Here is a 26002-nt window from a genome sequence, read left to right on the forward strand (position 1 = left end):
TATTCGGCTGGAGGATGATGGATGGCGAGGCTGGCTGTGTGTGGATCATGGTGGCTACTTAAGACATGGAGCAGGACTGTTGGGAGGGAGGATAAAATCACTCCTATTATTAAACGCCATTCACTGCAGCTGCCGAGAAGAGATTCACGTCGTGTCCTCTGTCTCCCTCTCGTCTCAACTCTTCATCCCTTCTCTGGTCTTCCTGACTACAGATGGACATTTTGGTCAATTTGTCAAGTGTTAGACAAATAAATAAAAGTTATAGTTAATGAGTAACTAAAGATTCTGGCTGATATCAATAGTTTCCATGATAATAATTTCCATGATATGGGTGTTATTAAAACTTTTATTTTAAACGGTAAAGTGAATTTATTTTACTGTATAAAAAAAATGTGTATTTATCTGTTTATCCATCCATCTGTCTGTCTGTCTATTCAGCGTTCTGTCTATCGGTCTGTCTGCCTGTCCATCATACTATCTATCGCTCTATCTGTCTCTCTATTTAGCGTTTTGTCTATCGGTCTGTCTGTCTATCAATCTGTCTGTCCATCATTCTATCTATCGATCTGTCTGTCTGTCCATCATTCTTTCTGTCTATCTATCCATCTGTCTGTCTGTCTGTCTATTAAGAATTCTATCTATCTGTCTGTCTGTCCATCGTTCTGTCTGTCTGTCTATTTAGCTTTATGTCTATCGGTCTTTCTGTCTGTCCATCGTTCTGTTTATTGGTATGTCAATCTGTCCATGGTTGATCTATATATAAATCTGTTGTTCTATCCATTATTGTTCTATCTATATTTCTATCTGCCTATCTGTAAGCTGTCTGTCTTCAAGTTTATTTTTTACTTTATTCATAATTTTCAAAGAAGGATTGTCAATTGTGCTTTTCTAGTTAAAAATGACAAATTCATTTCTTAGAATTTCTGTTCATTTTAATTCTACTTCCTTAGATTGACATTCCAATTCTGCCTCCGGATTGCTACTTCAAATCAAATTCAATCCAAATTCAGGAAATACATCTATTTAAAAAGCTATTTAAAATTCATAAGTTGTTGTTTAATGCATCATACCATCATGCACCATTATAAATTACATTGTGACCAATTACAAACAAAATATTCGGATCATGTGAAATATTCCTGACCATGATGTTGATTGTGTTTAGCAGTAGTTCTAAGTGATTTTAACCTTATAGGACTAAAATGGGCGTGTTTTTAACACACTTGTACAGCTTTATAATGGATTTGAACGTCCTCAACATCCACATAGCGAAGTGCAATATAAGAGGTTAATCCTTCATTCTGTGGTGGAATTCGTCGCTTGGAGCGGGTCAAAAGGTCATGGCTGTGTCTCTTTTACATGCAGAGAGCCTCAAAAAGCGGAGGAGGACTCGTGTTAATGGAGCTGAGCCATTATGTAGCCGATAGTGTCAGGGCTGTTATATGGGCCTGTGCTTACACAGCAGATGGGTTCAATTCAGTCGGTGCTTCAAACACAACATAATGAGGAGTTCAGGAGGTTTTCTCGCCGTTTGTGTTTGTTTGCAAAGGTGTTGATTGAACTCATTTAAAACCAGCTTTATAGTGCTGTCCTCCTAATCGCAGTTTCTTTGCTGTTGAGACGTTGCTTTTACATGGAAGTTGAGAGGTCACATCCTCCATATCTATGGTTTAGTCTTAAGACAAGACCTCGGGCAAACTCACCTCCTCTCTTCTTTTGATCTGTTCAAATGGGTAATGTTAAAGCTCACTTGTTTCGATTCAGCCTGAGACTTGAAGGACTAGGACGAGCACTACATGATTCTTCAGTCTTTTAAAAGCACTTTTTATTTAATATATTTACTCTCAGAACTGGTATCGATCCCCTAAATATAACATTACCCTCATCTCGTCGTCCTTGATATGTTGACCTCAGGTAGTGATTGCCTGCCACAATGCTCTGCTCTCAAGCAGAGAAGACTTATTGAAATTCTTGGAGGCTTCCAGACAATCTACTTTATGTCTTGGCTTTTGTTAATTAGGTTCAGGCACTTGGAAAGAGTCAAAGTGTGGTGAAAAACTTGTAAAACTCTTCTCAAAGTGCTTGTCATATATTTAGCTGTGGTGTTATATACATCTAGGCTTGTTATTTTGTTCATTAAGATTATTGTTTGAATGCTTACGTTTTCGAGAGTGCATACCGATTCATAGGGAAATGTTTTAATATCCAATTAGCCGATTGGAGTCCAATTAGCAGCTTTAATATACTGAAAATCATTACATTTGCATTGGATACAATTAATTTGACTTGTTTGGAGATTGCTATTTCAAGAATACTATAATAACTAAGTATTATTATGATTGATTAACTAATTTAAATGGATAGTTCATGCAGAAATGAAATTCCTGGTATTATTTGTTCACCCTCATGTTTTTCCTAAAGTTTTTTGGTCTACACAAATGTTCAAATCAAATATTGTTTTGGACCCCATTGAGTTTCATTAGATGGACAAAGAAAGTTCTATTTAAAATTGAGGAAAGTTACAGGTTTCACAAGAGCTTGAGTAAATTATGACATAATTTTCACTGTCCCTTTAACTCCATGCAATCAAAACCAAAGTTACGTGATTTGCATCCCATCTAAATAATTTTTTTTTTAAAAATCTGCATACGTTCTCAGTGTACTGGGAAAACAATATGCATTTTGTTATCGTTTGTGTTATAATTTAATTGCTGAAGCTGGCGACATCTTGGGTTCTTCATAGCTGATGTGTTCATACGTCTGCAGTTATTAAAGAGTAGTAATTATGCAACATCCACCGCCGTGTTCAATAACCCGTGCAGGAGCCTGACAGTGGCTGTTGTCTCTTAATTAGGAATATGAATCCTTAATGCACGTATTTAAAGGCAAATAATTAGACAGATATTTCCTCCCTCTCTTCTCCTGCGCGTATACGAGCTGACCCGACATATCGGCTGCTGCGGGGGGGCTGGAGGAAGAGAATGAAAACACGACGCTTGTTTCATTTGCATATTACAAAGGAATTAGCGAGGCAAGGCGTCCGCGCCGGTAACTAGGCCAGCGACGCTTTCTAGCGCGCCTCTTCATTATAATATCTGAACTGTTATAAATACGGTTCAGATTACGTTATTGTCTCGTTATCTTCTCTTTGCTTTGCGCGCTAATGACTGGGACAGGGCAGCTAAACGAGCAAGTTCCGTTTACATTATTTGGAATGTGCTTTAATAATGCTCATTAGGCCGTTCCCTTTTTTGTTACTCTGCCGCTTTAATTAGATTTCTTGCCCCCCCACTCCCCTAATAAGGGCATTTCGTGGCTGATAATGCCTGTAATGTATTTGTTACTACAAGATGAGACAAGAAGAAAAAGAAGTGAGATTATTTCTCTTTTTAAGTGCCTTTTAATAGAAGAGGCTTAATTGGGGCTTGTTTGGTTTCCTCTTCCCTTTCATTTCTAATGAGCAATTCGCTACTGCTCTAGTTTTCCCCGTGTTCTGAAAGCCTGTTTAGTTAGGTTTCGTTTAGGCTGTTTGTAGGCTAACTAAATATGGAGCAAAGGTTGTTTTTTCTTTTTCGGAAGTTTTGCGGATAACTCTTCCAGAATTTAATAAAATTTTAATTTAATATTTATTTATTTTTGACTAAGGCATCATTATTACTAGATTTTTTTAAAACCAAAAATTTTTTTTTTTTTTTTTTTTTTTTTTTGTTGTTGTTATATTATTATACATTTTTAAGCACTCACAAAAAAGCAACAACTCACCAACACCTTAGCAACCCACAACATCTTAGAATTGTGTTTGGGTTGCACATGTTTAAAAATCGTATGTTTTTTTTTTTTTTTTTTGTCTTTTTAACATAAAGTCGAGAGATGTATAATGCAGGATGGATTTAAAAGGTCTGTTAGGTGTGCATATGTACAACCCTCTGTGCCGTGGTTCAACCTGTAATCTGTGAGCATTTCACTGTCCTGGCACCCATACTGTATGTCTGCTTTAACCGTTGCGTTCGGGTCTTGACCTGATATAAGGAGCAGGGAGAATGGAGAGCGAGACACTCACAGACAGAAATCAATGGCAGCTGTCAATGAAATCCAAGGACGTCGTACCCCCCGAACTAATAGATTAAGCGAGCACCCATTTGGCAGAAGTACTTTTTAGATGGTAATGGAGCATCTGACATATTAGCAGTGATGGACCATGCATTATCTCTTTCTGATTCTTTTTTTTTTTTTTTTTTTAGGTTTTATGTTACTTTTAACCAGAAACCCATTGGCCAGGTTATAATGGTGTTTTATCAGACAATATTAGCAATATTCGACAATATGTTGTTATTTTTTGGAAAACCGATTGTAGCATTGATTATTAATTGATTTGTTGTTAGTGTTTAATTTAATTTTATTGTAATTTATTTTGACAAAATAGTATAGCGTTTTAATATCGGCCATGTATCAGTTATTGGCCATTATTTAAGTTGTTGTCGGTTGTTATCGCAGAATAAACCCCGACAAGGTGATCAGGACCCTGAAACGAAGCGGAGGAATATTGATCTGAGTCTAAATATTTTATTAGCTGTTTAAACGCAAAGCTTCCGCGGAGAAAGCTGTTGCTAGCAAGAGGCAAGTTCAAATTAGATGTACATTTAAGGGATACTGTACATTCATACCACTTACACTGCATTTCACTACATAAATAATTATGGGGATAAGAGATATTGATTTGAGATAAAACTGTTTTAAAATCGTCCTGTTTGCAAAACAATCCTCTAAAAATGGCAGCAGCTGCCTTTGTATGAAACAAGAGAGAGTCTGTGATACCGGATGACATAATTAAATAACTGCACACAAAATATTGATCTGAGTTTAATATTTTATTAGCACACCGAACGCAAAACTTCCATGAGGAAAACCTAACTTCAGTTACCCGGATGAGCCTGTGTTATCAGTTTTTACTTGTTGTTATCGAGGAATAACATACCTGTGGATGGCGCGATTGACCAATCAGAATCAAGTATTCCACATAAAAAAATAAAAAAATTATTTATTATTATAAAAATGTAATACATTTATTATAGTAATAATAATCCTTTTTGGCTTGTTGGTATCAGTCAGAATATTAATCCTTAATTAATTAATTAATTAATTAAAGGGATAGTTCGGCCAAAAATGATATTTAACCCATGATTTACTCACCCTCAAGCCGTTCGAGATCCATATGTCCATCATTTTTCAGACGAACACATTTTCAGTTATTTTAGAAAATGTCTTAGATCTTTCAGTGGTTATAATGTGAAGCTATGGGGTCCACCTCCTTCAAGTCCCAAAATGTACATGCATCCTTCACAAAAGTAATCCATCCGGCTCCAGGGGGATAAACAAAGGCCTTCTGAGGGTAAACCGTGCGGTTTTGTCGTAAAAATATACATATTTAAAACTTTATAATCGAAAATAACTGGCTTCCGGTAGCGGTCGACGCGCGTTCACGGAGATGGATGCTGGCGTAGGACGTAGCGTAGGAAGCGCCGTGAGACACTTTCTAAAATAACTGAAAATGTGTTCATCTGAAAAATGATTGACATATGCATCTCGAACGGCTTGAGGGTGAGTAAATCATGGGTTTAATATCATTTTTGGCCGAACTATCCCTTTAAACTATGTAATGGATCATGTACAGTCAGTGTCCCATTATCTTAAAAAATATATAGATTTATCTACATTATTTATATTTTAACTTAAACTACATACAAATTCAAACTTTGAGTTTAGCAGTCATTCCTTTAAATCTTTAATATATTTCATAAGAACGGGGATCTAAAATGAAATCAAATGAGGACATTTAATGCTTGCATACAGGAAATTACCATATATAATAGTTGAATAAATGAGCATGCACATGCTGGGATTTTTCAGCTTCAACTTTTAATTCCAGAAGCTTTGCAGGATGTCCCACAAGCCCTGCTGTGAATAAATACACATCCTGTACTCAAACTGACTGTTTTGCCTGAAACTGTTTATCAAATCACCTCTGAACTCCTGAGAGGAAGGGAGGGCCGAAAAGGAGGAGTCAGAAGACCCCACATCAGACGTTTCCTCCTCTCTCTCTCTTTGGCCTTGTACTCTCAGCCCTCTTAAAATCTCTCGACAGAAGTGGAGTTTAAAGGATGTGCTCTTCTACCCCCCTCTGTGGTTGTCACGGGTGATGGGTGACACGGGCGTCTTGGCGCCTGCCACCACTGTTTACATAATTTCAACATGGCCGCAGGGAAAAAGAGACTTCGGCTGCAACGATCTTCTCTTCGAGCTCCTCCAATTAGAAAGGCCCCTGCTCCGCCGCTTAGCACGGCTCTCGGGGAACGGGAATATTCCAGCTTAACTTTTCAGCCCGCGGGGATCGGCTGGCTGAGTCACCAAAGAAAGATGCCACGGTGGAGTTGAGAGGACGTTTAAGACAGACTAAAGATGCCCCAGTTTATCTGACAACATCTAAAATGTTGGACGTGAAGTGGAAATGGTGGTGCCGGAAATGTTGAGAATGTTTTGTGAGCACCGAACTGTATTTTTAAAGTATCAAGTCTTGTTGTAAACAATTTTTGGTTGAAGTAATATTGTATCAAAATTGAAAGTCACCCAGGCCACATGAGCCATTGGATAATCCAATAACCCATTTTCCATGATACAATCAATTCCCTATAATAGTTCTGCCATACTTTTTTTATCCTAGTTGAAAACATTTATATAAAATAATCATTGTACATAACGATGTGATGCCTACATTTATTTCATTTTAAAACTTTTAGAATTATTATAAGTATAATCATAATATACTATATTATAATTATTTCTAGTGTTCTATTTGTATTGCTTTTATTTATTTATTTATTTATTTGTTTTAATATATAGAATAGAATGTTAATATCAGTCCATAACATGAAAATAATCATTGGCTGTGTATTTGCCAGAATTTTATTTAGTTTTAATATCACATTACAGAAGTAAAATGGGTCAAGAACAGTTTCACATTGACTTTTATCATCTCATATCCATTTCCTTTCTTGGATGTTTTGTTATCTGAATACAGTTGATCAAGCTTCTAGCATTAAATAAGAAGTCGTTCTCATTACAGTTAATGACTGCGTATGATATTTAGTTTCATGGTATTTGCCGAAATGCATATTTGATTGCTACATTAATTGCCTGCATACACCTGTGTAATGCTAATGCGCTCCCTCCAAAAGTTTTCAAGTTCCACTGCAATCAAAGTACAGAAAACTGTAGAGAATTGTATTCCCAATTGTGACGATACCACAGAGTCGAACTTTTTCTGAGAGCCTTCTCATTTGAAAGAGGCCTTTGATGTCTCTAGTCGCTGGAGTTCTGCTTAAGTGAACTGTAATCTCTAGCATTAAGACTCGCTCTATCTTTATCTCCATCCCTGAAACAGCCAAATGAATTACCACCAAATTTACTCCCCTCTCAATTTGGCCCTCACCTTGCGATACGGGGGTCATTTCCTTAATGGGGCCCTTGATTTTTGCCCAGCCATTTATAACCTTTTTGTGTCATCAGCGGACGATAGCACGATAATCAATATTTCATTTTTTTTCTGAACAGAGGGGAATGTGAAGTTTGACCCCGTGCACTTGTTTGTGTGAACCGGATGGATGGAATTGCATTTTCATTTTCTGTTTTTCAGTCTCTATTTTTGCTCCCTCCTTCAAATCCTTTCCTCATCCCTTTGTGCCGCTAAAATAGCACAAAATCAGTTCCGCCGCATTGTCTGAGGAAGCAGAAATACGGCACATTAGTGTAATTTTGTTGACTGAATGGCTCTTTATTCCTTCTCAAAAAGAAAAGCCTTTTTTCCTAAACGTGTCTTAATGCGAGTAATGTCATCTTACGATGACAGCGCTTGTCCGACCTCCTTACCCTGACACGCCGAGATCGGTTTTCTCTCGCGCTTTAAGGGTGTATTTATAGAAACATTGCAATAAGCCTGTGCCGTGTTTTGTTTATTTGTTGCTTTTTTAGGTACAAGCATTTCTTGAGGGACTTGACAGAGAACACCGGTCCAGACAACCCGGAGTTTCAGCAGCTTTCAAGTAAGAGGCACCGCCGTCTCGCAATTCGACAAACACTCTCTTATCCTGTTAGCGCTCTGTGACAAAAATGTTGATGGGTTTAGCCTGTCTAGATTTTTTTTCTTTTTCATTATCTGTTTATTGTCAGGATCTGTATCAAGCTGCGGAATCACATTCACCCAAAGTCACACTTGTTATGCTTGTCAAATTTGCTTTCCACTCTAGTTTGTCACTTACAGAGCAACCTAAAAAGAGATCACTCAACATGTTTGTGATGATGAGGTGCTTTGCGGAGATAAGCATTGCGGAGGATACCATGGCCTGTTGAAGAAGGTGCAAATGCTGAAATCGTTTCATACGGTGCCAAAACAAACCTGCGTCTTAAAGGGGAAAAAAAGTTTTTTAAGCTGGCAGCCGAAAAGACAGCCTCCCTTGTCTTTGTTAGGGTGACAAAGAACAACTCTGGGCCCCTGTTGTAGCGCTCACGTGTTGTTATTGTCACCGGGTGGCTTTGCTCTCAGAGGATGAAAGTACAGCGAAGCTTAACGTGAGTCTAAATTCTCGATGTGGATTTTGACATAATTAATAGGGACCAGATCAGAGGATATCAACCATGCAAAATATAAATAAATAAAATCTCTGGCATCAACAGAAGCCCCGATAATGACTCATTTCTATCGTCAAATAAACAGCAAATCCGACTTAAGAGCCAGTGTACACAAGGAATTATTTATGTGTATCAATTAAAATCTCATTGGTTGCTTGCTGCTTTTGCTTACAAATTAAAACAGCCCGTGAGTCTAAGATGAAGGTACATATCCAGATTTGGCCCTCCATTGCCTCTTCCTCTTCTCATTAGAGCTGCTTTTTAAGCTCACTAGCTCTTTCTTGGGGGGGGGGGGGAGCGAGAGAGAGAGCAATAGAAAAAAGTTTTCTCAATCAGCCTAGGCATATTGTAAAGGGAATTATTTAAAAACAACCCCAGACAAATTATATTGTATCTGATTAAGCAAACTAGCTGTGAAACTCACAAGAGGCTTTGTTGTTGTTTTCTTTTTGCGTGTCGATTTATTTTTTATTTTTATGATTTCCTGTTTTCTCCACAAGCTCCACTGTTTTAATTATTATAATTGTGGCGTTCGTCAATCATGTGCGTTTTGGTATGCCATCTTCTGCATTTCCCTACAGCCAAGTATCCTGAACTTTTTTGCGGAGCCTGTCAAAGGTTAATTAATAAAAGTTACCACTCGAGAACTCCTCGGACCGAGTTCTGTTTAAACATACTGAATGTCTAAAATGAAAAGACAGAGAGAAAGTATTCGTAGAATGTGGAATGAGAAAGTATTAATAATGCATCAGCCGTAGCTCTGTTGAAACACAATTACAGAGATGGTTTTCTTAAAAGGGAAGGACTGAGAGACATACAGAGAGGGCCCAGTCATCTCTAAACAGTCACTTTGTTTGGTTTTGCTTGTAGTTGTTCTAAAGATAAGCAACTCAATTAGGCTGTGATTATTTTACTATGAGGCAAACGCCCCGAGCGCTCTGTTCATTGTCTGAATTGTTTGAGTCAATAAGACCAAAGCTGGGTTTAAAATTAGTATCCATCTGCTTGTTTGTTTCTTTTTTCTTCTTAATGAGTTGATGATGTCTACATTAGTTAATGAATTGCTGGCATGGTAACTGGCTAAATGTTTTCAGTTGCAAACTAAAAAAGTATGATTTTCAACTCTGAAAACGAGTTCACTCTGCATTATTTAGATCACGTTTTGATGCTTTTATGTTGCACAGCTTGCTTCCAATAAACCAATGAACCGCAGAAATCTGTTTTATTCAGAAGCCATGTTTATCAGACAGACAAGAATACAAAAGTTCCAGATGAAATATGTAGTCCTTGTGCTTTTTATGGCCAGCTTTACATCCTATGGCAAGGTCTTCACCTAATCAGTGCTATTTGGATGTGTTAATGTACCCTCATCTTTCTCCAGGGGTTAATGGTGAAATCAAACATTGTGTGGAGGCCAAAAACAAACTTGTAATTATCATATGCAATATTGGAATCTGCATAATTCATGAACGCCTATGGGTTTGCACTTATTAGTGTCATGCTGTTAGATTACTTGTATGATGCTCCTAATAAGTTCAAAATTGCATAAATAGGTCAGGCTCGTGAATTATGTGAACTTTATAATTATTTTGTGAAACCATTTTAAATTCCACAGATGTTATGTTGATAAATTATTTAACACTCTCAAATAAAGTATTGCAAAAAAGGTTTCTTGTTGCATAGATTATTGTTTACAATAAATCATAAATTTGCATCATAGGGATGCACAATATATCGGCCACCATATCGGTATCTGCATCGATATATGTTCATTTTTAATGTTATCGTGATCAGCCCAATAAGAAAAAATTTGCCTGATATATTAAAGTCGATAAATAATGGATTATTTCCTTCAGTTGCGCACTCTTCACCATGGTTTTAAATTACTTGAAATATGTTTGGAATCAAAAAGGAAAATACAGTTAAGTGCAACATTTCTGTCATATAGGCTACTTAAAATTATAATGAAAACATTCATATAATTGTGTGCTAATTGACACGGATTTAATTACTTATTTGATGAAAATTTGGATTTAGATTTGTCGGCCAATGTATCGGTTGTCGGCTTTTGAATATAAAGATTTATTGGTTATCGGTATCAGACAAAATTGTCATATCGGTGCATCCCTATTGCATCTTATGCATGCCATTAGGATAAACATAAAATTATGCATTTGAGCATGTGGAGTCCATAATGCATTTGTAAACGTACACTAGAAGTAATACCAAATAGACACAAGACTGAAGTTTTAAATTGTGGTTTAAAGGCACCGGATAGCGTGAGAGCTGCAACATGCAACAGCCAATAAGTTAGCACCAAGTAAGTAAAATAGGAGAGTAATGTATTGCAAAATGGAAGTGTTTCATTTTTTGAATCAGTGCAAAAATGGCTGCAAGCCCTTCTTCCATGTTGTTTTTTGAGAATATGAATGATCTAATAATTGAGGCACCTAATCTGTGATTAGTCATGTAAAGTGTTTACCAACATGATCGAAAACTTTAAACTATGTCTTTAAATGTATGCAGTGTGACAAGCTTCAGTCTTGTAGTGTGTGCTTGGCATAACGACAAATTTTTGTGTTGCATAGTTCATTGTGCTGTTGGAGTTTGGTTATGTCCATTCAGTCCCTTCCACTGTTTCATGCTGCGTGCCCTCTTTCTGCAGAGGCAGTGAAGGTCGTCTCAGAGGTCGCCCAGCGGATCCAGGACAACGCTCGCAGCCATGAGAACCACCTGCAGCTGCGCAGAGTCCAAAAACAGCTCAAGGGCCGAAAGACCAGAATCCTGACTCCAGGTTAGTGTCTGTGATCTTCCATTCTTTTTATCTCCCAGAGAACCGTGGAGAGCCAGAGAGTTAAGCGGATGAAGGAGGTCAGGTGGAAGAGTGTGGAAAAGTAGTCTTGTTTAAAAGAGACCCAGCTGTTTGCCCATAATCAATAGAGGCGATTTTGTTTTCGCCCGGCACAATCGTAGTCTCCGACGAGAGAATTAACTGAATTTATCGACAAGTTCTTGCTGCTAATTGGTAATGGAGGGGAAGTGTGCCTTAAGTCAGTTCTTTCCATCTTTCTTCTCTTGTGCTACTTGTGGAGTGGAGGTCCTTTCTTCCTTCTTATTTATCCCAAGGGAGAATGCCCACGTGTGAAACAAAAGAGAAGGAGATGGAGAAGGAAGAGAGAGAGAGAAAGAGAGAGAGAGAGAAAAAGACAGAGAGGGCCTTGTCGTGAATGCCTTGGCCTGCCAATCTCCCCCAGGACCAATTAGCGCCTCTCCTCATCTTGTGGGCCGGTAGATAAAAAGGAAGCTGGGAGAAAGGGAGCGAGAGAGAGAGTGTGTGTGTGTACAAAGGTGGTTGGGAGGCTGGCGATGAATACCCAACGAGCACTGGGCTCATTTCACACAGCGCCGGATGTAGGAAGAGTGTTAAAAAAAAACCTCTCATCCTGTTTTTCCAGGACTCTAGAATTCTACCGAGGTCCTTTCTCTTGTCCAATAAGGATTCTTTTCTTCCATTCGCACTTTTTCTGACTTCAGAAGGCCGAACCGAGCCAGGCCATCCCAGCTTATCTCACCCAACCCCTCCGTTTCCTCAGATGTGCCCTAACGAAAGTGATGCTTGACAGATGAGAGGCTTCGGAGCCCCTGAACAATATTAAGTGGCCGGCTTGGAGATAAGGGCAGTGTAATTCTCAGACGCAAAGCTTGAATCAATGGGACATTGATACGGCAGACAGTCTGTCTGTTTCCTTGGAGTCCTCAGCAGGACGTTGCCGCCACCACCACAGCTTTCCGAAGTTCAAGCCGAAACTCAGGCCTACAGAGAAAGACGAAAGTGAAAGATGAGACCATTCCATGCCCTTTGGATGCAACTGCTTTTTTTTCCTTCTAGGTCTATTAAGTGCAAACCTTTTATAGCAGAAACAAACTCTAAGCGAGTATGACAATGCAAATGCTTGGCCAATGGATTGTAAACAGCTGTCCAGTTGTACATTCTTCACTCTGGTTCATTCTTAGCTACTGAAAAGGGGCATTCAGACAATATTCAGACTGCCTGTAAAAATCAGTTTTTTTTTTGCATATCCAGATTTTATCTAGGTGGGTTTTTGAAAGTCTGGAAAGCAAAAAACAAAACAAAAAAAGCACATGAAATCTGACATTTAGAGGTGGTTTAAAATGCGATTCCAGTCCGATTTTTACAGCTGTGTCTTAGTCTGGACGCTCTGGCTGCTCAATCAGATTTCAAATAGTCTTTTGCATCACTGTTTCACCGGTCAAAACCGGTGACGGAAATGTCAGAAGTATTCCTTCATACATTCATGTATCTGTACCAGTCTCCTCACTGAGTTTTTCTTGTGCAACGGAGGAGTGCTGCACCACGACTCAACGTTTATTTGGAGAGCGAGATGATGGAGACCTCCATTTTTGTCATGCATCTGTTTTGAAAGCCTTGTCACGTCCAAAGCAACCCATTCAGATAGGTTGGTTATGTCCGGTCACACAAATCTTATTTCACTTGCCATTAATAGTGCGGACAGTCTACCTGAAAAGAAATCCGATTTGCTTGCAGTCTGAACATAGCTTCAGATATCTGTGCCAGATATTTTAATCCAGATGTGTTATTGTTCAGGTAACTTGTGTTGCTCCACCATGACAGTTGTTGAATTAAAAGAGAAAACTAATGGGGCAATTAACACCATTTTGGAATTACTGTAATTATGAGATTCCAACTTGGAAAGAGGGCCCACATGGAACATACAACTCGCAATTACAATGTTCAGATTTGACATCTCTTAATTACAGTGAATGAACCATAACCATAAAAGACAGTTTACCCCTGCTTGCGGCAATGAAACTGACAATGTGTGATTGTGGAGCTTGCGTTGGTAGAAGTGCTGCATTCATGTACCTACAATGAGTATGTTTCGGGCCTTAAAGTCACAATTCTTCATACAATTGTGTAACCCGAATCTGAACAAAACTTTAAAGAGGGCTCCTGGACTTTGAATACTGTAGATGAACACCTGAATCCTCTTTTTAACTGACATAAAAGGTTAACCTATCCAACAAAGCCTTCTTAAAATTAACAATGATCTGACTTGCCATTCCATCACTTTCAAATCCAGGCATGCTTTTATGTCTCTGGGTCTTTGGCTTGGTCACATCAGGAGTACCCCTTACGCTTTGTAGTGCAACCTTTAGCACCCTGCAAACCACTAGGTCCTTTGTAGTTGGGCAGAGGTGTACTTTGACAGGGAAAGTTGAAAGCGTTCAACATGAAGAGGGGGATCTCCAAGTTCCTGCTCTTTGAACTGAGCCGATGAAGCCTTCCTTGGATATGTCAGTCCAAACCAGGGATGGGAATGTGAGGATGAGGCGAACAGATTGACATTAAACAGAAGCAGAGTCCTTTACCATTTTACCCACGGACAACTTGATGTTTTTGGCACTGGCTGTCTTGTATTTGTGTTTGTACACTTGTTAGCATTGTGTAGGCCTATGTGCAACTGAACACATTAGGCATTACTGTCCTGTGTAATCCAGATAGAGCTTGGCCATGTAAATGCATGTATCCAATTTAAATAAGCCAAGGAAACCATTAAATCCAATCTGCACATGTCGCCTGAGAGTATCACAGGATGTATCCTGGTTGTTGCCTCATATTAAACCTGTGGCATTTTTAAAAAGAGCTTTGACCCCTACTTGACCCCTCTGCTAATCATAGAGTGCTTGTCTGTCGCTCAGAGCATCCATTTTGAGCTCCGCGCTCTTGCTATCGCCGGAGCGGCAATCACAAGGTTCACTGGGGCAATTAAGGAATCAGTAGCAGGAATGAAATTTCATCTTATCTATCCAAATGTCAGCATCTAATTTAGTTTCCATCATGCAACTGCCAATCACTGAGAAGGGAGACGCTGGTTGTGTTACCGTCTCAAGTCATGTAAACCTATAAAAAAAACCGTACATTTTTTTTTTTTTACTTTTTTATGCAAACAATAGGGAAGTCCTTCATCCATTTCTCTGTTATCTCTTCTCATTGTAGGGAGGTGGTACATTCGGGAAGGCTGGCTTAAGACAGTGCCCACTAAAGGCACGGAGGCAAAGCCCAAGATGTTTTACCTGTTCTCTGACATCCTGCTCCAGGCCAAACCATGCAGTCCCTTACATCCTACCCACGGGGATAAGTTTGTTTGTCAGCAAGTCTACCCGTTGAAGGAGTGCACGGTGGACAAAGTCTTCGGCCACACCAAGAGCCAGGGAGGCCTTATCAGTGTAAGTTGAAACAGTTTGCAATATATTAGAAATGCTGTTTAATATTATTACAATTCAGTTGAAATTAGTGAAGAATTCAATTATGATCTGAATCTTGGTCATGATTCAGTTCACATATTTTGGTATGATAAGATATTCTTAAAGGTAATGACAAAACTAAAGATGGATGACCATTGGACAAACAGCTAGCTCCACCCAAACTCACGTCATTGGTTGAGCCAATGTTGATGTAATGTTGTGAAATTAATCTTGTGACTGTTTTCTGGGAAATCACCCAACTGTTGGCTCACTTATGGTTGTCTCTTCATATCAAGGGATTGGATAAAGTATTTTAGCATATATAAAAAATAGTACACACTTCACCTTTAGAACACAAATTGAATATTTCATCTCCTGCTTCATTGAACGTGTCCACGCCAGATGTAAACTGGGGATTTAGGTGAACTGAAAATGAACGAATGCACAGTACACTGGGTATTATTGTAGAAATTATAATTGATTTTTAGATTCTGTAATCGATGCATTAAATTTTCATTGGCAGATCAATGCATCATTACAACCCCAACCCCTTTTTTTCTTTGGGGAAAATCTGAGGACTATTACACACTTTTATCCATTAAAATTCCTCATAGGCACTCTTCAGATCCATCAAATATATTTGAACCGTATGTCCCTCCCCACGCTTATTGTTCTCAGAACGACTTGATCTGCAAGTTAGCAAAAATGATCAATTTATCATTCTTCTTCTTGCACTAATTACTCGAGTTCCTCATAAGGCTTCAAGTTTTAATGTCTCCACATGGCTTGATCTCTTTCCAGGTCTCTGTGCTGCCGCTGGGTGACAAATTATGTCTAAGCGATCTCCGCACTCTCATGAAACATTCAGACGAATGTATCGCACACCGCAAAGGCATTTATTCAACACGGTTTAGTTTAAGTGCCTAAACCCATCAACACACAGAAGTGGATGTTTCTTAAGGATTTCGTTTTGTTATTTTGGTTATAAAATACCATAAATCTGAGAACTAACAAACTAACTAATATACACACTGTAAATTTATAATACATCTACTCGTTAACTACATAAATGCAACTTAAAGATGTAGTATAAAAGGTTTTTGGGGGCGATGCCGCCAGATGTAGTATGCTATCTTGTCACAGTTATGTTTTTTCTGCGTGGAATAGACATAAAGAGGATCTTCTGAGCCACCCGCCCTGAAGAACTGTGGGAAGGCGCTCGCATCACTCCATCAGATTAGATCACAGATCCATCTCTTCCGCTCGGCCGCTGAATGCATCTTCCTGAAACCCTGTTAGTGCTTCACACTTCTCTCCTCTCCTGCGGCCGTGGCTGCATATTATCTAATGGCTAGAAATGGCATTTCATTAGCCTGTTATCCCACAGAGGCCTCAAATGCATACTCAATAGCATTAGGTGTAATTTCTCATAAGGACACATTATTGATCCCAGTTCCACCCGCCTCCCACCTGGACCGAAGGGGAAAGAGGCTGTCAGCACTCTCTGGCCCCTCCCCAGCCGGGCCGTGAAGAATTAAAGCAAAATTAAATTTGACAGCTGGAAATGCCATGGCAATCTATATGCAAAGTTTGAAAGTAGTAGTAGTAGAGGAAAATGTGCTATGAAAATTTTGGCTCTCTCTCCCCTATCCATTTGTCTAGATGAGAGAGTGTTTGTATACGGATAATTTCTTCCCTCCTTTTCTCTTTCTCTCGCATTTCCCATCTTCACGTCCCCCTCCCTTTTCGTCTCTCCATCTTCCTCTCACGGCTCCCCGTCTTTCTTCCTCCACCTCCTTGAATATTATTTTGCATCCATGACCGATTCCCTTTGATGTATAAATAATCAAGTGAAATTATGTGCGTCGAAGAGGCTCCGTGCTCCGCCGTTCGTATTATACAAAGTAATTTCTACCTAAGAGGGTCAGATTTCCTGACAAATCCCTAATTACCGCATCGCAATAGAAGTGGAATCTATTTGTGCATAAATCAGGCCACCCGTCCCCCCGTGCGGCGGACCCCTAATATCGCGCTTCGCTTTGCCTCGCTCACTGAACTCGGTAATTAGATAATACTTTTGATGATGGTACATTTGAAATCTTAATCTGTTTAATACCTAATGAGAAACAAGCGCGCCAGCCCCCCGCCTCCTTAAAATACAACCGGAACGTCATTACTTTTTACCAGGTGTCCATTAAAGACCTGGCTCTTCTCATCATTACGATTCCATTCCCAGTCGTAATAAAGATTAGGCCTGATTATTGAGATGCTGTCGGTAACTGCTGCCATTTTCTCCACTTCGCCGGCCTCAGGTAAATGTGAAAGGTCATTTAATATTTTCAAGGCCCCAATTATAATCCACTCTAATAGGTCCCCATTGTAATTATTCCGAGGATAAAGCCTCTGCCTTTGTTTGGGGTTGGATGGTTCCCGTTGTCTTGTTTGACATGTGTAATCTAGCAGTAAAGTCTCCTCAGTGCGGATGAGTGATGGTAATTGCTGTTGACTCAAGGATGAGCCATCTGACGGGAGGCGGAGAACGTGGGCCGAGCTCAGAAAACTTGTCCTCGAAGTGCAGATTGTGCCAAATTAGCAGCTGAGAGCATCAACTGGCACATCTGTGCATCTTCGGGCTCGAGTGGAGAACGTGTCGCTTCCTCTGCATCTCGTTTTTGTGCCTGATGACCTATTTTGCATCAGATTGATACCAAATTTTCGACTTAAATGTTATTGACGATGCTTTTTAATGTTCTGTGAGGTGGATTAAATGCTCTCACTCTGTGTTGTGCGTTTTGACACACTCAAGTGTCTTAAAATTCATCTTAAGGACAATTAAGCCCTTAAAATGACTAATTGTTGCTGTACCTCCTCTACTTCTGCAGGCTATATGTAGGGAGAACTGTGAAGTCAGTACTATGAATCATAAGATCACAAACGGTTGAGATTTCGAGACCGTGGTCAATGTAAACAATGGTGGCAACGTCAACAAGCTAGTTCATGGACGCCCTCTAGTGATCCAATGTAATTATGCACACAACATGTTGGATTCATATGCTTTTGTAAAAACGTTTACACCATTTTCAAGAAAAGTTTCAATTGAATGATTCAGTAAAGTAAAAAGTAATATTTTCCATACCTAAAATGAATGTGAGCACATTCGAAAAAAGAAAAATATAGTAACTTTTGCTTTTTAATATATTAATCAATTGCAGTTTTAATTTATTTCTGAATAAGTAACTGATATGAGCATCATACATTGACCCTATGCCTAAGAACAAATGTTTGATCAGTAGACTTCTTAAATTGATACCACCAAAATGTCTACATATTTTTCTTTTAGTGTCCATCACCAGTTCTCTCAATCTCTTCCTCTAAATCTGAATGTTTTCTCTGTTTCCTTTCTTCTAGTTGACCTTCGCCAGGGCCAAACTGCTCCTAATGTCCGATGATCAGGGGGACATTAATGATTGGTACCGTAGTCTCTGCATGGCTATTGGGTGAGTATGTCTCTCCACATAAGGATGCTCAAAATTCACCCCCTAAAAAAACGAAACTTTCTAGGTTACAATTCCAAATCTCTGTCCACTGTATCACTCCACCCAGGTTTTGAAGTTAAAGGATCGACGCAGCTCATAATCGTCAGCCTTTTACACTGTACTCAGTGTTAGCATAACATCAGTGCCCTTCACTTTCACAGGATCTGAGGGCAGGGCGAGAGTTGGCATGGGGCGAGCTCCTCACAGGGGAACAGTCACAACTCTCAAAGCTAAGCTAATTAGTTTAGCACTCTGTCTGAGTGATTGGGAGGGACAAACTGTCACCTCATGCCATCTTCAGAGTGGGGAGCTCCTCGGGTGTGGCCCGCCCAACCTACAGGCCCAGGGGAGCACAATTAGAGCCCGAGCTGGACAGGTTGTGGTGGCTGAGGTCAGAGGTGATTGGTATGAAAAAAGAAAGATGTGCCAGTCACTGTCCTACTTGTGGACTACCAATGTGGATCCAGTACTTTTTTTTTTTTTTTTTTTTTTTTTTTAAACATCAACCAGCATTATTATTCTGATGATTGTTCATTTTTGCAAAGAAACTTAAACATTAAAAAAATGTATGAAAACATTTTAAAATTCTAATAACTTTATTTACATGCTTATCATACATTTTGTCCATTTTATTTTTCTATTTTGTATAGACTTTTTTTCTTCATTATCAAGACTATTTTTGTACCTTGACATTTTTCACTTTGTGCCGCAAAAGATATCGAAGTTATTATTTTTTTTAATTCAGAAATTAAAAGTGTGGTTATCATAGAAGAGGTTCAAGTCATTGCATTTCTGAATAAATATATAATTCATATGAGTGTCATACACCGACCCGTATGAGCAAGTGACAGACGTTTGATCAGTATAAATACTTTTTGACCTAAATTTTCTCCCCTTTAGGTCCAATTACTAAAACATAGTTTGTTTTCATAACCGTTTTCCATCTTCTCTCTGACCCATATTATTAAGCGGGTCATTTATTTATTTTTTTTATGCTTTGCTGCACTTATTTATGACGTCCTCAGATCCAATAAACTTTTAACTGCTCCATACTTCAACATGTTTAATAAAAAATGGTTCACAAACCTGAAATATGTCACGAAAACTGTTAAAGTTAAAAGGTTTTAAAAAAACAGGGATCGTTAAAAATATTAACTTGAGTTGATATGCAGAGCAGTAGGTGCTACACAAGGCCTGGAACTGAAAGTCATTATTAAAATATGTAATTTTTAGTACTCTTTAGTACCTCCTTTTTTAATTACATTCACATTTGACACAAGCCATGTCACCGATCCGTGTCACGTGACTTACAGTTGCCTTTCTGATTCTGTATTCGTTCCCCTCCGTGATTATCTGTAATGCAAATATAATCGTTTCCTTTCATGAAACGCTATCAGATTCCCATTATTGATACGGCATTATGTTATTGCTATTGCTTGTGGTTGGGAAATACAATCCTTGAGCTTATTTTCAGTTGTTGCATACCAGTAATCTTAATGCCACTGATTATTGACTTGGAGCAAGACCGCAAACATATCGAGGCCCTTAAAACGATCCGAAACTTAAGAGCATCATTCCCTCCAATTTCCTTCGCACAGAAGTATGGACAGAAATCAACATATCGCTAATTCAGAGTGCAAATAAGTCAGGAAAAGTATAATACATCTTCCATCAGAGTGGTTTTAATTGTAGTAAACAAATATTGTTATAAGAAATGAACATGGTTTAAGCTTCACCCACACAAACGGATCACTACTAGTTGTTGGCCAAGGGACTCAATCAGTTGGCCAATCGATGGTTTCGATGACACGAGGTGAAGGTGCCTGGAGCCTTATGACAAAACTGAGCGTCTCTCATCGAGGCAGATCCGCTCGACTTTATGGTCAGATTGATGTCTCCTATACTCCAATGCAAACCACATACTTCCCTTTCATGACACCAGAAAAAAAATCACACACAAATATCCTGTGCTATAGACACGGTGTCTCCTGTGTTGGATCAAAAGGAATTGATCAATGTATTTGAACATTTTGAGTTCTCCTGCTTCTGATTTAGTTACTTTTTCCCCATTTCACACATTTTTGTGTCACTTTCTTAACCGTAAAATGCGTATGTGAGTGTAAATTATCATTAAAATGTATTTTGAAGTATATTATTGATTCGTAAAAGATTATTTAAAGTGGGTCCACAAGTCTAATAATATGATCAATGTATGATTTTTTTTCTTATTTTAAAGAACATTTTTAAATGATCTTTATCCTACTGTTTGATATTATTCATAATTCATATTATTCATATTCATATTATTCATTGAGACCTAGTGAAAATGCATCTTTTTATTATTATTATTATTATTAGTTAAAATATATATAATCTATAGATATTGAAATATGAACAAGGTGTTTTTTATTTCTTGTTTAAATTCTCAATCACCTACTTTTTAGTTTATCTTTCTTTGTTTCACACATTTTTATGGTACTTTCTTAACAAAAAATAACCATGTGTGTCTAAATTATCATTTAAATGTATTTTTATTGATTATTATTTTATACTGTAATTTTAGACCCGCAATGTGGGACATTTTAGTATTAATTATATATTAATTATATATACTGTATATTAATTTATTTATATTGGGGGGTCACAAAATTACACATTGTCACATCAGAAATTGCTAAGAATACAAATATCACATTCAAATACAGCTATGGTAATGTCTTTGTCAATTTTAAAGTGGTAGTTAATACTTTATGGATTTCATCGCAAAACCGCAGGCGTGAGCTGGAAGGTTTTTTTTTTTTATGCAAGGTACAAGTTGTACAAACGTACTACATGTCTCAGTGTAACGAGAGCCGGAGTCTGGAGAACGGAGAAGTGGTCTGAGTTTATCATCTGTATTAAAATGTCAAAATTAGCATCAGATATGACATGAAAGTGAAGCTAATGATGTAGTCATTTCATACTCCTGATTCCTGTTTAAATGACTGATCTTAATGTCTTCCCTGGCTCAGTTGATGACTGATGGTCTTGTTTTCCATCTCAGGCAGCTGAAGTCAAAGAATACAGTGGTGCACAAGAGAGACGAGCTGTGTAGGAAGCCAATCAGATCCAAACCAGACTGTCAGAACACTCCAGAACTCCAAACACGTGGAATAAAAAGGATCATGGTCGGTCGTTGCTTCGTGTTTAATTATATTTATTGTTAAAATGAACTAGTAATTTGATTATAGAAATGGTATCCTAAAGTCTGAGACCATAATTTTTTTTATTTAATATTTTTATATTATATTATATAAATTTGTATTTATTTAAATTGTTTAAGATCCTAAAATGTTCTATTTCCTGGTTTAAATTGGATTTTAAATCCCAGATTTTCACTGTTCATAATCTAATTAAAATCTGGAGATAGAAAAAAAGTTTTAAGATTAGAAAAATAAAAGTTTTTTAAGTAAATGAGGGTGAATTTTTTAAAAAACTTTTTTTAATTTATTTAAAAAAATATATATAATTAAAAATGTATAATAAAAAATGCTATAATTAGGTCACATCAAATTTCTGAAATTCATTTCAAAATATTTTTTTATTCAAATTATCTTTATAATATTATATAATTTATTTATTTTATACTGTATATGTTTTCACATTACATGTACTTAATCTTTTGTTGTTTGTCTCCTCCAGATGTTGGATGAAGAGGTTAGGGGGTACAGCGAGGGTCACAGTTCCATCCCTTCAACAGGGGAGAGCGGCCACAGCGCCACCAAGAGGCTGAAGCCTAATGAAGCTCCTGCTGCAAAGTAAGTTTTAATGCATCATGTTACCAGACTCTGACTTAACCAACACTTTCCCATCTCTATCATCTCAACCGGCCCATTATTTACCCAACATTTGTAATACAGAGAGTCTGACTCTGAAGAAAAAGTATTTTTATGTTGTGTGGATATGAAATATGTACCTGCAATGGAAATTTCAATAGCATAATAACACTGGTATTGTTAATGCAGACCACAGGAGTCTTCTGGATCAAGCTGTGTCATTCTGTGAGGAGGTTCTGAAAGAGCTGAAAGATCTGCCCACAGACGGAAGGTGATTTAGGGTGAATGTAATGCAATGCACATCAACTACATACTGCTGCATTTTTTTCCATATGCCAAAGTATATGGTGCAATGCAGGGTTATTGATTTTAAGCATGTTTACTGTTCACTTTTTAAAGATTTTTATACTGTGATGTCTTATCAAGTGTAATTCAGTGCATAAATACTTACAGATAATGGCCAAAATAAAAAACAAAACAAAAAAAAACAAGCAATATGTATAGTAACAGAATATTTATCCAGTCACAGACTTTGATGAAATATCATTATAATGCAAAACAAATTCAATTATGCTGTTACCATTTATTATAAAATTTTACTATAATTTGCTGCAATAAGTCTTGGTTTGCATGAGATTTTGATCTGTTATACACTGGAACAAAAGGGGGAACTGCTTTTATATATATTGTATATTGCTTTAATTATGATGATACTCTGCCTTTCTTAATGCAAATATATACAGTTTTTTTGTATTCTTGTGTTAATCAAACTTTTACTGTCAGATCCATTTAGGAGTTTATTTGTTACTGAACTCTGTTACACTGTTCAATATTATATTTTGCATGTGAATTAATAAAAGCTCAGTGATTTTCTCTAAATATTGACATAAGTACTATTAAACTAACAACTTCAACACTGTTAACTGATCATGTGGTCAACACTGCCCTCTTCTGGAATATTGCTGATCGCTCAAGTCTCACATCCATTTAACTTGGTTTGTTTTGAGAAATTCAAGCCTGTTGTGAGAGTCGATTAGTCAGTAGAGGGTTATTATCAGAAGACAGGTATATTTTGGTTATATATTAGGTCTCTAAGTAATTTTTTACTATATTTTGTTAATAATCATTAGCTTGTTTCCTACAGTCATGAAAAACTGAATTTTTTTCTTATTTCCTTGTAATGGGAAAGTAATATAAATTTCGAATAGTGAAGTGATTATACATTTTTCTAGTTCTCATATGAAATATGAAAGTTCATTTGGCCACATGGTGGCAGTGCACTGCTTTTTTTTTGTAATTTCATAAAGTGGGCCACAGAATGCAGATTGTGTTGAGTAGAGCTGACCCTCTTTAGACTTATATGAAATTACTGATATTAGATAAGAAATTCATGCATTATTTTCTCCTTCATTTTTGCGTTTATCATCACTGCACGCTAACCAGGTTATGAGGTAGAGTCCATTTACGGTTTCAGAACAAGCCTTTGGAGCTCTCGATAGAGGCTGATGCAACAACATCTAATTTCTGAAACTGCCAGGCATTTACCCGGTTGCATACTTGGCACAATTTTCGCAATTTGCTCCTCATCTTTTCACTTTTGCTCGATGCCGATGCCAGATTCTTTGCTGAATGCTCTCTCTCCTGCCTTACATTCTGTTGACAGGTGGTTGTGGATTCAGAAATACCATTCATGGTCACTGTGTTTTTGATGGATTGTGACTGGGTTACAAAAGACTGAGACCACAATGAAATTCTGTGATTCATCATTTAAAAGTCTGAAAATAATCAGGAAAAAAACAGAACAGAAATTTCACTCAAATTATGCTGATCATATAATTTATAAAGAAAACATTTGTATTAAATTTGAAGATAGATAGATAGATAAAATGATTCAACAATGATAGATAGATAAAACTATTCAACAATGATAGATAGATAGATAGATAGATAGATAGAATGATTGAACAATGATAGATGGATGGATGGATGGATGGATGGATGGATAGATAGATAGATAAAACGATTCAACAATAATAGATAGAGCGATTCAACGATGAGAGATGGATGGATAGATAGATTGAACGATTGAACAATGATAGATAGATAGATAGATAGATAGATAGATAGATAGATAGATAGAATGATTCAACGATGATAGATAGATGGATGGATAGAACGATTCAAAAATGATAGATAGATTGAACAATAGATAGATAGATAGATAGATAGATAGATATATTGAACGATAGATAGATTGAACTATAGATAGATTGAACGATAGATAGATGGATAGATAGAATGATTGAACAATGTTAGATTGATATATAGATAGATGTATAGATCGATATGTTATCTTTGTTGGTACTGATCAGATATGCTTCTATTCTGCATTGCTAAGAAGAATGTTTTTTATAAGTAATGAAATGTTTCCCTGCACTTTTGGGATGGACGAATGGATGGAAAAGACATGTCCAGAGAAAGCATCATGTACTTTTAGAGAAAGAACAGAAGCAGAAGGAAATGAGCTTCCTCGGTCTATGGCTTACCTTTAGACTATGAGCAGTAAATCAGGCCTTATCTGAGTCTCTGGCACGCTTCTCCTGGAGCCCTGCCCTGTTTAATTACTCCGTAACTGGAGTTGAAATGGGACGGGATGGCTAATGGTGAGGCCTTTGAGGGCTCGGTGACCTCAATGCTTATGGAGCTTGGTGACACAATTTGGGATCTGTTCCTGCAAGTCTGTGTATGTCCATATTAAGTGCGGTACATTTCATTTCTAATATACAGTCGATACGAATGCTTCTAAATGCTTTGTAACTATTAATTCATGGCATCTGATGCCAATTGTTAAATGGAATCTCTACAGCAAGTTATATCTTGGGACTTGAGTAATATTATGGATAATTTTTACTTTGCTTATGAACCAGTAAGAAACCACCCAGCGAAGGCTTGGCAACAGTTTAAAATCCACTTTGCATGACTGCACCATGTCAACAAGTTTTGTCCTGGCAAGACTCTCACAAAATCTAGCAAATATGTATAGTTTGGAATTCAGGTCAGTCTGTAAGTAATTTTGCAGGTGTCTTTTCTGATATTATTATAGACATGGTGACAAAGTTTTTTTTTTTTTTTTTTTTTCCCGAAAGTCAAGAACCAGATCTGTCTGTGTTTTTCTGTGCTTCTGAAATCAAAGCAACAAAGTGTCCCTCAGTTTGTGGGTTATATTTTATTTAAGCAATACGCCCCTTGAAGCCTTGTTTTACAGTGCATTTAGAACAGCTAAGGGGCGTTGTTAGGCACAGCGCGGAGCGGAGTTCCTAAAACCCCCTTAAATCCACTGTAAAACACGGCTTCAAGGGGCGTATTGCTTTTTTAAAACGGTTACTCCATAAAAATTAATTTTAATATTTATTTTATTCATAAAATAAACACCAGCAACAAAAAAATATAACGTTATAACCATAGACTGTAAAAAAATATGGATGTAGTGTCCGAGACGTCACCCGTAGGTTTCTGAAAACCGTTTTTGAAGCCTAAAGTGGGCGTGGCCAACCGTCGCCATCTTGGTAGCGCGTCACTACCGAATTTATTTATTTTTACAGTCAGACAATTAGCTGAGGTAACGTAGCGGCTAACAAACAGCAGACAAACGGCTAATGATGACTAATGACCACTGCAGCA

General features: G+C 37.6%; 1 protein-coding gene across 4 annotated transcripts in view; it reads left to right on the plus strand.

The window, feature by feature from the left end:
• arhgef39 (Rho guanine nucleotide exchange factor (GEF) 39) overlaps positions 1 to 23242 on the plus strand; it is a 40724-nt gene extending 17482 nt beyond the window's left edge. For all 4 annotated transcript variants that reach the window (XM_079869751.1, XM_079869753.1, XM_079869752.1 and 1 more), the window contains 7 exons: positions 8026 to 8096; positions 11348 to 11476; positions 14723 to 14952; positions 18379 to 18467; positions 21550 to 21673; positions 22188 to 22303; positions 22511 to 23242. In XM_079869751.1, coding sequence (XP_079725877.1) covers positions 8026 to 8096; positions 11348 to 11476; positions 14723 to 14952; positions 18379 to 18467; positions 21550 to 21673; positions 22188 to 22303; positions 22511 to 22550 — 799 coding nt within the window. In that variant the 3' untranslated portion in view covers positions 22551 to 23242. The remainder of the gene's footprint in view (positions 1 to 8025; positions 8097 to 11347; positions 11477 to 14722; positions 14953 to 18378; positions 18468 to 21549; positions 21674 to 22187; positions 22304 to 22510) is intronic.
• The last annotated feature ends 2760 nt before the right edge of the window (positions 23243 to 26002 follow it).

This window comes from Squalius cephalus, assembly GCF_949319135.1.
Source record: "Squalius cephalus genome assembly, chromosome: 4".
Taxonomy (NCBI): Eukaryota; Metazoa; Chordata; class Actinopteri; order Cypriniformes; family Leuciscidae; genus Squalius; species Squalius cephalus.